Genomic DNA, 12720 nt, shown 5'->3' with positions numbered 1-12720 from the left:
TGCTATCCAACACTTTCCCTACTGTTGCACTGATTGTATTGTGAAATTTAAGTTTAAATATTTTTCTAATAGATTAATTTATTTATTATAGATTATTGCTTGTTTATATATTTTAAATCATTAATATATTATTTTAAAGTTTTAACATAAATTAAAAATAATAGTTTATTGTGATAAAGTAAATATGTGTATAAATTATGTTTGTGTTTATTTTTTTTAATTAATTTTATTTGTTATGTTATTAAAATGTATATTTAATGTATTCAATATATATTATTCTATTTTATATCTATATAAAAGTCGATATTTTATACATTTATATTTTGTACATCGATATTTTTGAGTCAATCTTTTTTTACTTACCTGTTTAAGTATAGGAGTCGATATTTTTGTTGTCTATATTTTTTATTCAATATTTTTTAGATCGCTTTTAAAAAAAAAAAATAATTCACATCAATGTTGTGTCAGTGAACCGGCTCCTTGAACCAGGAGGAGATTGGAATCTCAATCTAGAGTAAAGTATTCAGTGATATCAAGACAGCAAAGTGCCTGCAAGTGAATGGGGCAAGGTCTACTGCATTAAGATCAGAAATAACAGTAAGGAGGACGCAAGGAGGGCGCGTGTAAGTACAGTTAAAAAAAAAAGTGGGCATCTTTTAAGCAACATCTTAAGGCCCATTCTTGGCAAAAAGGATGCCTCCCTTGTAGAAAAAAACGCAGAAAAAGGAACGAAGGAAGGAAAGAAGAGGGAGGTGAAATTTAGTAAAGGAGAACGTGTGCCTTCCCCTTCTCTAGCTATGCCCCCAGTAGGGTCCTTGGGAACTCCAGGGACATGGACAGACAAAGCTCACCCATCAGCCAAATCGTTGGCAGTTTCAATTAAAGACTTTGGGGCCGATTCCGATCCTGGAAAAATATTCCCCGTACGAATCGTATCTGGATTTTTTACCGTACGAATCGTACAAGTCCCGTACAAACTGGCAAGTACGATTCGTATGTTACAAAGTCCATACGAATCGCATTGGGTAAATTCCCCAACACGTCCTCGGGTCGGAAAAGGTGTCCGACACGTCCCCGGACATTTTTACGTACGAATCTGAAAACTAAAGTCCGAGCGCGCAAGTACGATTCATACCGTCCGTCCGATTGTACAACCGTATGGTAAAAAGACCGTCCGGAGCGAACTCCTATAGCAACCATGGAGACGTCCAAACAGGTGCCCGGTACGCGCCGTCCCCCCCCCCAGCCCCCTGTATGTACGCGCTGTCCCCCCCCAGCCCCCTGTATGTACGCGCCGTCCCCCCCAGCCCCCTGTATGTACGCGCCATCCCCCACCAGCCCCCCGTATGTACGCGCCGTCCCCCCAGCCCCCCGCGGATGGACGCGCCGTACCCCCAGCCCCCCCGCGGAAGGACGCGCCATGCCCCTCCCCAGCCCCCCGTCGGTACGGCGCGGACCCCCACCCCCGTAGGTACGGTGCGGACCCCCACCCCCATAGGTATGGTGCGGACCCCCACCCCCGTAGGTACGGTGCGGACCCCCACCCCCGTAGGTACGGTGCGGACCCCGGACCCCCACCCCCGTAGGTACGGTGCGGACCCCCACCCCCGTAGGTATGGTGCAGACCCCCACCCGTGTATGTACGGCGCGTACCCCCACCCATGTATGTACGGCACGTACCCCCACCCGTGTATGTACGGTGCGTACCCCCACCCGTGTATGTACGGCGCGTACCCCCACCCGTGTATGTACAGCGCGTACCCCCACCTCCGTAGGTACGGTGCGGACCCCCAGCGCATAGCGCTGGGGGTCCGCACCGTACCTACGGGGGTGAGTGTCCGCACCGTACCTACGGGGGTGGGGGTACGCACCGTACCTACGGGGGTGGGGGTACGTGCCGTACCGATGGGGGCTGGGGGGGTACGGCGTGTCCTTCCGCGGGGGGGCTGGGGGTACGGCACGTCCTTCCGCAGGGGGGCTGGGGGCACGGCGCGTCCATCCGCGGGGGGCTGGGGGGACGGCGCGTACATACGGAGGACTGGGGGGACGGCGCGTACATACAGTGGGCTGGGGGGACGGCGCGTACATACAGGGGGCTGGGGGGGGGGGATGGCACGTACCGGGCCCCCTATTCCGCTCGCATCGCGGCGTACTTCGCTTTTCTGGCACTTTTTTTTGGGTGCCGTAGAAATATTGCCGTCCGGACTGCTGTCGGTACGAATCGTACTTGCTGGGACGTTAAAACATGCCTAACTCCATCCGGACGTCACGTCCGCGGTGTCCCGGATCACATTCGTATGTATTTTGCAGTCGGTCGGTGTTTATTCCGACTCGTACGGAAATGGTGTTTCCGTGCGAATTGTACTTGCAAGTTTGTATGGTGTTTTTACCGGGTACGAGTCAGACGGAGAAAACGCTCCGACCGACGGTTCGTACCCGGTTTTTCCAGGATCGGAATCGGCCCCTTTGTGGGGAAACACTTTAAGTATGCTGTAGTAGAGGATATAAATACGGGACAAGGGGCTGCATTGGGGGAGAGTCCTATGGAGACATTAGCTACTGGTGAGGAAGAGTGTCGGGACCCGATTGGGTCCTTAGGAGGGATCCATCCGATGCTCTCCTTCTCGCCGTGCTTGTTTTGGCCCTCCGAGCTGAGTTTTGCGTGCTCTGGAGAGGAGTCAGGGGCAGGAGTGAAGGGCACTATAGAAGGATTAACATCAGAGGGACACTCGAGGGCTCTTCTAGGAGGTTCCAAGACAACTGAAGATGGTTCCTATGGTGGAAACCAAGGGACTTTGGGGATCTCCGGGGAAAATTTACTCTCAATTGTCAGGACCATCCCCGATGTTGGGCGTCCTTCTGCCGATGCAGAAAACACTACATGGGCTTTTTGAAGCGTCATTAACTACAAATGAGACTTTGAGAATGGAGGCCAGAGTTTTAAAGGACATTTTGTTGGAGCTAAAAGAAATGAAGGCTTGTATGCCCTTATTAGTAAGACCAGTAACGGCCCAACCAGCGTCCAATGGTAAACAAATATGCGCCTAACTCAGATGACAGGGCATTTTCCCCAGAATCTATGATCAAATAAAGCCTTACCTCAATATTCCCGTATGGTGGGCAAGGTACTTTAATTGCATGCTGGATGGGACAATGGATAAACACCCCCCAAAGGACCGTACGAAGCCAGGCATGTCAGACAAACTTAAATCATGGAGGATACAAGCTGCAGGGATGTGTGGTGCATAACACTTTGAGCCAGCTGGACGGGTTTCTAATCTCCCAGGCACTGACAACATATGTCGGGGAGGCACAATATTTGGGCAGATTCCTCTATGATCACTCACCACTCTTTCTCACATTTAATAGAGCACTACGTTGAGCTAGGATTCTCACGTGGCGACTGGCTCCAGAGTCACCCAGGAGCCCCGGATTTAGACAAGGGATAGGGGAAGTTTTAGACCCTGGCATAGAAAATAATTGGGAATCGACAGGGCAGAGGGCTGGAATGGGAGGCCCTGAAGGTGGTCTTAAGAGGGGGTACTTAGGAACTGGCTATGGAATTCATAGGTAACTACAAAACAACCTGAAAAGAGCAGCGGTGCGCCTGGTAGATTTACAGAGGGCGGACACTTCCGCAGACCTCCTGAAAGCTGAACGCAAAGTGGGCGAGACATGGGATGAATGCAACAGATTCAGGTGCACAGACTACAGACAGCACCTACACATGCAGAATGACAAATCTGGCTGAATGCTTGGATGGCTGTTGAAAAGGGATAGACTCTTGTCCACTATCCTTACCATAGTTCACACAAATGGAACACGACTAGTAAATTAACAAGACTATTAATGAGGCTCTGGGGTAGTATTTGAGTGGGTTATACAAAAGGTGAAAAGCAACACAGATCAGGGAAATACAGGCATACTTGGGGGACATCACAATACCGAGGCTCTCCCCCTGCCCGGGCACATCAATTAGACCGGGAGCTTTACCTGGTGGAGCTATTGGAGGTATCCTTAGGAAAGACTCCGGAAGCTGATGGGCTCCTGACAAAATGTTATTCTGTATACTGATGTGAATGGCCCTGTCCTAGGCTACTACCCACTATATCAGTAACCCAATAAACAGATATGTTGCAAGGAAGCATATACACACACATCAGCAGGGAGCCAATATCAACTAGCTACATATTATTTAACTTATACACCTTTACTCTTTTCACATTTTCTTTTATTGAAAAGCAATTTTCTTTTTAAATTCTCGAACAAAAAAAGTTTTATTTGTTATACCAGTACATTTCATCCAACATTTATTTACCGTGATAACTTTTAATCACATTTAAAACAAATTACAAGTCCCGTTAAGAGTTCTTTATACTCTTATACAGCCAGAGCCAATACATGTTTCTCGGCCCAACAACTGCTTCTTCAGGGCTCATGTAAGGAAAGTGAAGAGAAAAATAGTGAGTTGAAAAAATATGACGCTTCCCAGTAGTTTTCATAATCAAAGTGTGATAGATTGTGTAGATGTCTTTTATCATCGATGAATTGCTGTCATAGTAGTTCCGTACTAAGATGATCTTTCAGCACAAAATAACTGCCAATTACTTTTAATGATATCATCTCCATGTCATATTATGGTCCTTCAATCTATATCATGGTTTTAAATTGCACCTTGAAGCCACATGACGTGACCCCCAATCCCCCATTCCAAGATACCAGAAGGTTTTAGTATCTACTTGGAAATGTCAAATTTTTTGTGCTGGTATAAAAGGTAAAAACGTTTTTTGAAAGATGTATTTTAAAAGAAAATAGTTGGGTGGCTGCTAGAGGTCTATAATGAGGCTGGGTGACTGCCTGCTTCCATGAGGGGATCCACAATAATAATGATCCTCAAACCGGATCAAGACCCAGAGGTCCTGGGTGTTCTAGATCCTTTTTCATGATACATGTAGACACCAAAATTCTTGCCAAGGTACTCACCAATAGACTGGATCAAGAGGTGGAGTCACTGGTGCATGAGGAGCAGTGCGGGTTTATCTCGGGACACAGCACTCACATGAACCTGAGATGGCTGTGTCATCAACTACATGAAACTGCAGGCAGGACTATATAGGGAGTGTTGGTTGCCTCGAATATTGAAAAGGTATTTGACACCTTAGACTGGGCATTTATGATGGCAGTGCTGGAGAAGATGGGCATTGGCCCACGGTTCTGTAGCTGAGTGGGCCTGCTGTACATGGACCCGACGGCCAGGGTGCGTTCTGGGGGTATAATCTCCTGCAGCTAGGCGGTGGAAAGGGGCTTGAGGCAGGGGTGTCTGTTGTCTCCATTGTTGTTTGGCCTGGCAGCTCAGCTGCGGGACACGTTGGGGCCCTGGGGAAATCCAGCTAGGGACAAAAACCATGTGGTGTCAATGTATGCTGCGACACCTTATTGTACCTGATGCGCCCTGAGACATTGGTTTCTCACTTGCTAACTGAAATACAGCAGTTCGATAGAGTGTTTGGCCTGCAGATCAATCAAGAGACATCCCTAGTGTTCCCCCTGTCCTTGCACGTGCATCAAGCTCTAGAAGAGCAACCTGCACTACAACTGAGATATGGGACAGATAGCTATTGACATCTGGGGATTAGGGTGGCGCAGACGGAACAAAAGCAACACACATATAACATGGGAAGGGTTGTGCAAGGACTGCGCAACCCAGTCCATTTCTGGAATACTCTACCATTATTGGTGATAGAAAAGGTGGTGACCATGTTGTTCCTCCCACTAATCTACTATACTTTGCAGAACTCTCTAGGTCTGATCCCAGGGGATACCTTTAGGGAACTGGATAGTTTATTGACCTCCTAGATGTAGGCTGGTAAAAGAAGCAGAGTTCAGATTGCCGGACTGAAAGAGATAGCGAAGAAGGAGGTCTGGGCTTACCTAACATGGAGCTTTAATATTTAGCCGCCCAACCCCAGTATGCAGCAATGTGGTGTGGAGACTCAGAAACCTGGGAGATGAGACTACTGGGAGGACAGATGGACCAGAGATCACTGCTGGTGTGTCTAATGAAGGGGGCGGTACAATCCAAACGCGCCAGAAACTGCGGTTAAGCAAGTCTTGAAGCGGGCCCCATACTCTGGGATTTGCTCTTAAAATGGTTGCAACCCTTTGGGCAGATACACCAGAGTATGTCTTTGCGGAGGTGGGACTAAGGAGAGTATGTTTGGTGACCTATCCCCGGGGTAAAATTCATCCCATTTAAAAGAGGCTAGAAAGACATTTTAGGAGGTTGGCCAATTTCTGCAATTTCCTAAGCTGGCCAGGATGGCAAGGGAGGTGTGGCCGTGCTACGCAGATGGGCCCTAGGCCAGCAGTAGTCTGGAGACTTTAGAGGGTACTACCCACACAAGACATTTGATATCACACCTTTATAAGGTCTATAAAACAGATAGACAAAAATTCCCAACGATAGCAAAATGACGCTGGGAGAAGGACCTGGAGGAGGACCTGGAGGAGGACCTGGTGGAGGACCTGGTGGAGGACCTGGGGGAGGACCTGGTGGAGGACTTGGAGGAGGACCTGGAGAAGGACCTCCTAGAGAAGGACCTGGTGGAGGACCTGGAGAAGTACCTGGAGAAGTTCCTGGAGGAGGACCTGGAGGAGGGCCTGGTGAAGGACCTGCTGGAGAAGGACCTGCTGGAGAAGGACCTGCTGGAGAAGGACCTGCTGGAGAAGGACCTGCTGGAGAAGGACTTGTGGGAGAATGACCTGGTGGAGGACGTGGAGAAGGACCAGGAGGAGGACCAGGAGGAGTACCTGGAGGAGGACCTGGAGAAGGACCTGGAGAAGGACCTGGTGGGGGACCTGGAGGAGGACCTCCTGGAGAAGGACCTCCTGGAGAAGGACCTAGTGGAGGACCTGGTGGAGGACCTGGTGGAGGACCTGGTGGAAGACCTGGAGAAGGACGTAGAGGAGGATATGGAGGAGGATCTGGAGGAGGACCTGAGAAGGACGTGGTGGAGGACCTGGAGGAGGACCTGGAAGAGGACCTTGAAGGATCTGGAGGAGGGCCCCGAGGAGTCACTTCAGTACAGGGGCTGGGAACGAAGCTGCGCCTTGGTGCAGCATATAGCGAGCAATGCTTGTTTGAAGCTGGTCCAGTTTAATTTTATACATTGCACATACTGACACCGGAATGTTACACACAATATGCCCACAGAGGTCATCGATTATCAGCCAGATGAGTTGTCCCTAGAGCCACATTCCTACACATGACTTGGGCATGTGCCCCTGTTCGGGAATTCTGGAGGGAAGTGGTGACAAATCTGACCAGGACATCTAACATCTCCATAGAAAGCACAATCATTCATTACCTGTTGGGGCTAATGCTGCACCCAAAACAGGGGCACATCAGATACAGATGTGCCTCTCTGGGCTTGGTGCTGGGCAAGCGCCGGTTGGCAATACACTGGTTGACTCCCAGGGTAGCCGCATACATATCCTGGCGGAATGACCTGAAGGAATGGACGCTAACGGAAGAAAGTAGGATGAGGGATGAGCGCTCAGACGAAAGAGGTGGAGTTGTGAGGGGACATGCTGAACAAGCTAATAGAACCCTAGGGGTAGGTGGATACCGGGCAAGAGAAATCACCGATGTGACCAGGTGGCTAAACCCGATGGGATATGTGAGGGTAGCGGGGGCCATACTGCAATCACAGTACCTCTCAATATGAAGCCTGCAATAGACCAAATACAGTTTTTTACTCTCTCGGTTGAAAATGTCGTGTTGTGTCGGACAGAGCGGTGGGAGGGGGATTGTTGCAGGTATGATGGTGTGACCCGAGAAGCCTGGTAATCAGGCATAAAATTCAATAAAGATGTATTTTAAAATAAAAAAATGAATAGCAATAGTAGACTCCTCGAGTCATAAAATGCACACGTATAGCACGGTGGGCAGTTAGGCTATCAAGACATATTAGATAAAAAACTTTGCAGTAGCCCAGAGTGAGAGGAACCATAAGAAGCTTACACGGTTGGAGGGTTTGTGCAACAATGATGTGTACATTGACGTATGCAGATGTCAGACTAGGAGACCCAATCTCCTGGCCCTCCTAAGGAGGTGTATAATGCTGGATTAATGCTCTACATCCACGTCTTGCCTACCTCACTGAAGGCCATATGTTTAATGCCTATTAAGTGTCAGAAAATGACTCATTTCTCAAGGATGAAGAGTTTGGTTTCAGAAAGCTAGGGAGAATGTAGGGCCGTATAATTGCTGTGCAAGGTGTATATCTAAGATGTTATTCACAGATAAGGAAGGTGCACTCAAAGCGAGTAAATCCAAAAAAGCAAGTATATTCCAAAGTTCTTCTTTATTCTTAAGATCTTTAAAAAAAACTGCTGTTTGACGTTTTTAAAGGTCTCAAGAATAAAGAAGAACTTTGGAATATACTTGCATTTTTTGATTTACTCGCTTCGAGTGCACCTTCCTTATCTGTGAATTCCTTTGGACTTAGTAGCATCTAACAACGGCGGATGCTGGAAGTAGTTGCACCAAAATTGATAATATTTACTTTGGAATTTAAGTGCTCAACCTTGGTTTGTCGTTGTTGGCCTTTTATGTTTATGTAAGAAGTTATGCATATGTCCTGTTGGAAAATCCAGATGGTCATTAATACATATCTGATTTTTCTTCCTCCAACCAGGCTGAATCGATCCTCCAGCAAGGCACCAGAAGGAAGAAAAAGGCAGTGGCCGGACTTTAAATCAGAAGATGATCATGGCTGGAGCAAAAGGCCCCGCCTTTCCATCAATGAACCAAGTCCCAGCGGAGTTTCAAGGTTCATTGTTGACCTGAATGATTTGTGCATCAGTTCCCCTAGAGAAGTTCTCTTGTTTCTGCAGGGAAACTGCTTTCAGCTCAGCCTAGCAGTGCAATACCCTGACTTGAGTTCCAGAGAAGTCTACACCCTGATTAGGGGACTGATTGTTGCCCTTGAGGATGCAGCAACAGCGGAGGACGTGCAGCCGATACTCGCCGAACTGCTCGGGTCAACATTCATGACCAGAGATTTGCTGCATTTCATTGCACAAATTGACACCTTTCAGGACCAAGGACATGTCACCAGCAAAGTGATAGGAAACACCGTAATTCTGTTACACCACCTGGTCACAGCGACACATGAGAGAACCCAGCCACTCCTTCACCTTCCAGTGGATCTTCTGTACTGGAAGCTGAAGCGACAACAGACCCGTGGCCTGCAGGTCCCATGGATTACTCAGAAGCAGCTTCAGGATCTGAAATTGATGGTGGATGCAGCCTTTCCAGAGGACAACCTTGTAGGGAAATTCATGTCACCTGCCAATGCGGAGAAGATCCGCCGCATCTCAGTTTTCCCTGTGCCAGAAGATATATTGACCTCACCAGGTTTTACTTTACGCCGCAATCCCAAACGTGGCCCGCATCAAAGCGAACAATGCTACCTGGACCTTCACTTCTGCCTCCTGCGTGAGGATTTCATCAAGCCCTTGAGGGATGGGATCACCTCTTGTTTTAGTCCCAAGACTCTCTTCTCTCATACGGGGAGAAACAAGAAGGGTCTCAGGCTCTACAGGAATGTGTGCATTTTAAAAGTGGGCACAATGCCAACCGGAGTGATCTACATGGCGCGGTTTGACTCTCCCTTCAGCTCTTTCATTTCGTCCAAAAGGCTCATGGGCGGGTCCCTAGTATGCTTGATTTCGAATGACTGTGATGAGATTCTGTTTGGCACTGTAGTGAGTTATAATAGGAAAGAGCTTGCTGAAGGATGTGTATGGATTGACCTGAAAATAAATCCCCAGGATCTTTATAAATACATTTGTAAAACACACTTCACCATGGTGGAGTCACCTGCATTCTTTGAGGGATACCGCCATGTTCTGGAAGGCCTTCAAGAAATGGATCACAGGTGCCTGCCGTTCAGAAGGTACATTGTGGAGTGCAACACTTCAGTCTTCTCTCCGCACTACTTAGATGGCAGTTCAATAGAATATGACCTCAAAACTCTGAATCCATGTCACATTGATCCTGTTGATGAACAGCAGCTTCCATCTGAGACGGCGAGAAAGTCAAAGGATACCACCACCACTCCAACCTACAATATCACTTGTCCAGGCACTTTGGCTGCTACGTCTACCTCCTGCTCTATGAGTCCTTTGTTCACCGCTACATTACCAAGCTCCATCTCTACGAGTTCAAGCTACTGCCCTACAAGCCCATCCTACAGCCCAACGAGTCCAAGCTACTGCCCTACAAGCCCATCCTACAGCCCAACGAGTCCAAGCTACTGCCCTACAAGCCTATCCTACAGCCCAACGAGTCCAAGCCACTTCCCTACAAGTCCCGTTTCCATGCCCTCTAGTGCGAGTAAAACCCACACTCGCCTGCAGTCTACTTCCGCTACCAGCTGCAGTGCAGCAGAGGTAAGTAAATGGATGAGTAAATGTTGTCAAATCAAACAAGCTTTATTCGGTTTAAAAATCGCAAACCATAAAAGCATCCTAAAAGTCATAAACATCTTCACATCACAAAATCTACAATAAAATACTTTTAAAATAACGAGAAAATGAAGATTTCAACAGCATGCCCCAGGAAACCATGTACATAAAGTGTTACATGCTAAAATGTCCGATTCAGTGCAGGGCTATAACTTAAAAAAATATAATCACATCGCCGAATATGCAATAAAATGCATTTAAAAATAACAGTAAAATTAGAATTTCAACGGCAGACCTCAGAAAAACCATATACATAAAGTGCTGCGTGCAAAATAACCAATTCAATGTAGGGCTATAACTATTCTTCTCAAAATATATAGAAATCTATATAAAATAAAGTGCGTTAGGTTAAGAATTTCATCAGTATATCTAGAAAGGCATAGTACATAAAGTGCTATATATGAGAATATATAGTTTAAAAGAACACAAAATACAAACCCGGACGTCATTTATCATTATGTGACTCAGTTTCTTCGTGAACAAGGGCCTCAAGATGAGAATTATTCCATCTTATTTTGATTGCCTTCTGAATATAAACTGCCACTGCATTACAAACTCTAAGATTTACTAGGCCACAAATATACTCAAAAAGCGGTTTTATATGTGAACAGTCTCTCCTTTAAAAACAGCGGCCATAAGAGACTCTTCCTGATATCTCTATAAAAACCGCAAAGTAAAATAAGGTGCAACGTTGTCTGATCTGATTTCCCATCACAAGGGCACTTTGGAAGATTATGGTCCCACTTACCCATTATAGGAAAAGCAATAAAAAAATGGGCTAGCCCCATTCGTAATCTTGTAAGGTAAAATCTATGTTTTATATTTGTGACCTGTAGTAAATACTTTTGTATCCCTATCCCAAAGGTGTTATCGCAGTATACCTAGGTCAAGGGTTTCATTTTAGCATCAACTTTCCTTGACCAATTCCAGGCTAGTCTTCAGATATTTTTTATCGTACTCGAGTATTTAGGAGCGATTATTAAAATCAATGTTTGTGGCACATTCATTTAAGAGATTTTAAATGTATTTCAGCCATGGGATTTTTTTTCCCCATGGTCAAGTGCAATACAATCCTTGATGACTTTCTGTGTGAACTTTGTGTCTTCCTTACTTCATATCCCATACCAGATATTTAAACTTATTATGCTTATAAAATCGTTAATATATGTAGCTTCCAGTTCTTTATGCACATGGGAGTGGAAATGGGTCCAGCTAATAATCTACGTAAAAAGATATTTTCTTGAGTTTGAAGAATTGCACAGTTAGCTGCTCCCCAAAGTGCTGCACCATAACAGGTTCCAGTAAGACACTTGCTCTCATATAGTGTCATGATTTCCCTAATTGGCTTATTTCCCATTTTATGGGCTCCCCAGTGTCCCTTTGTTGTAAATACTAATCCCAAGTATACAAAAGAATTTGTTGCTTCAATAGGGACGCTATTTACATGGTGGGTCCTAGTTTTTACTTTTCTTTGCCCACACACCATCGTAAATGTATTTTTCAAATTGAGTACTAGATCCTTATCGTGCATGAATTCTGCAAATTTTTCAATGAAAGTCTGAAGCCCATTGGCAGTTCTCGATAAAAGAACTACGTCGTCTGCATAGAGTAAAGTCGGGATAGTACGTTTGCCTACTCTAGGAACATCGGCATTTAACTTTTCCAAACCCTCATCAACTCTATTGATGTACAGGGAAAAAAGAAGTGGGGCAAGCATGCATCCCTGACTGATTCCCTGTGTTGGTGGTGCATTCTCCCTCTAGCCCATAGCGAACTCTTGTACTGAAATGGCTATATATATGTGAGGGGTTTATGATGCTATCATTTGGTGCGCCCATATGAATCAAAGTTTGCCATCACTTTGCGTGGTTTACGAGGTCAAAAGCTCTAGTAAGGTCGACAAGACAAAGATGTAGATTACCATTTTTTGCAATTGTATACTTACTAATCAATAGGTGCAACTTTATACATTGTTCTATTGTCCCTATCTCCCTTCTGAAGCCGTACTGTGATTCAGTGAAAATGTTATTTTCACCTGCCCACAATTCCAACCTCTCCGAAAATACCCTACCCATCAATTTTGAGGTTGTGTCGAGGAGGGAAATAGGACGATAGCATTTGGCATTACTCCTATTACCCTATTTAAAAATTGGGACAATAATACTTTCAATTCAGGTTCTTGGTACC

General features: G+C 46.1%; 1 protein-coding gene across 1 annotated transcript in view; it reads left to right on the top strand.

The window, feature by feature from the left end:
* LOC146830317 (NFX1-type zinc finger-containing protein 1-like) overlaps positions 1-12720 on the top strand; it is a 727926-nt gene that overhangs the window by 85698 nt on the left and 629508 nt on the right. The window contains exon 3 of the mRNA XM_085604515.1: positions 8700-10458. Coding sequence (XP_085460641.1) covers positions 8700-10458 — 1759 coding nt within the window. The remainder of the gene's footprint in view (positions 1-8699; positions 10459-12720) is intronic.

The sequence above is a fragment of the Triturus cristatus genome, chromosome 5_1, assembly GCF_964204655.1.
Source record: "Triturus cristatus chromosome 5_1, aTriCri1.1, whole genome shotgun sequence".
NCBI classification, from domain to species: Eukaryota; Metazoa; Chordata; class Amphibia; order Caudata; family Salamandridae; genus Triturus; species Triturus cristatus.
Note: the sequence above shows the minus strand (reverse complement) of the source record. Positions and strands in the feature narration are given on the sequence as shown.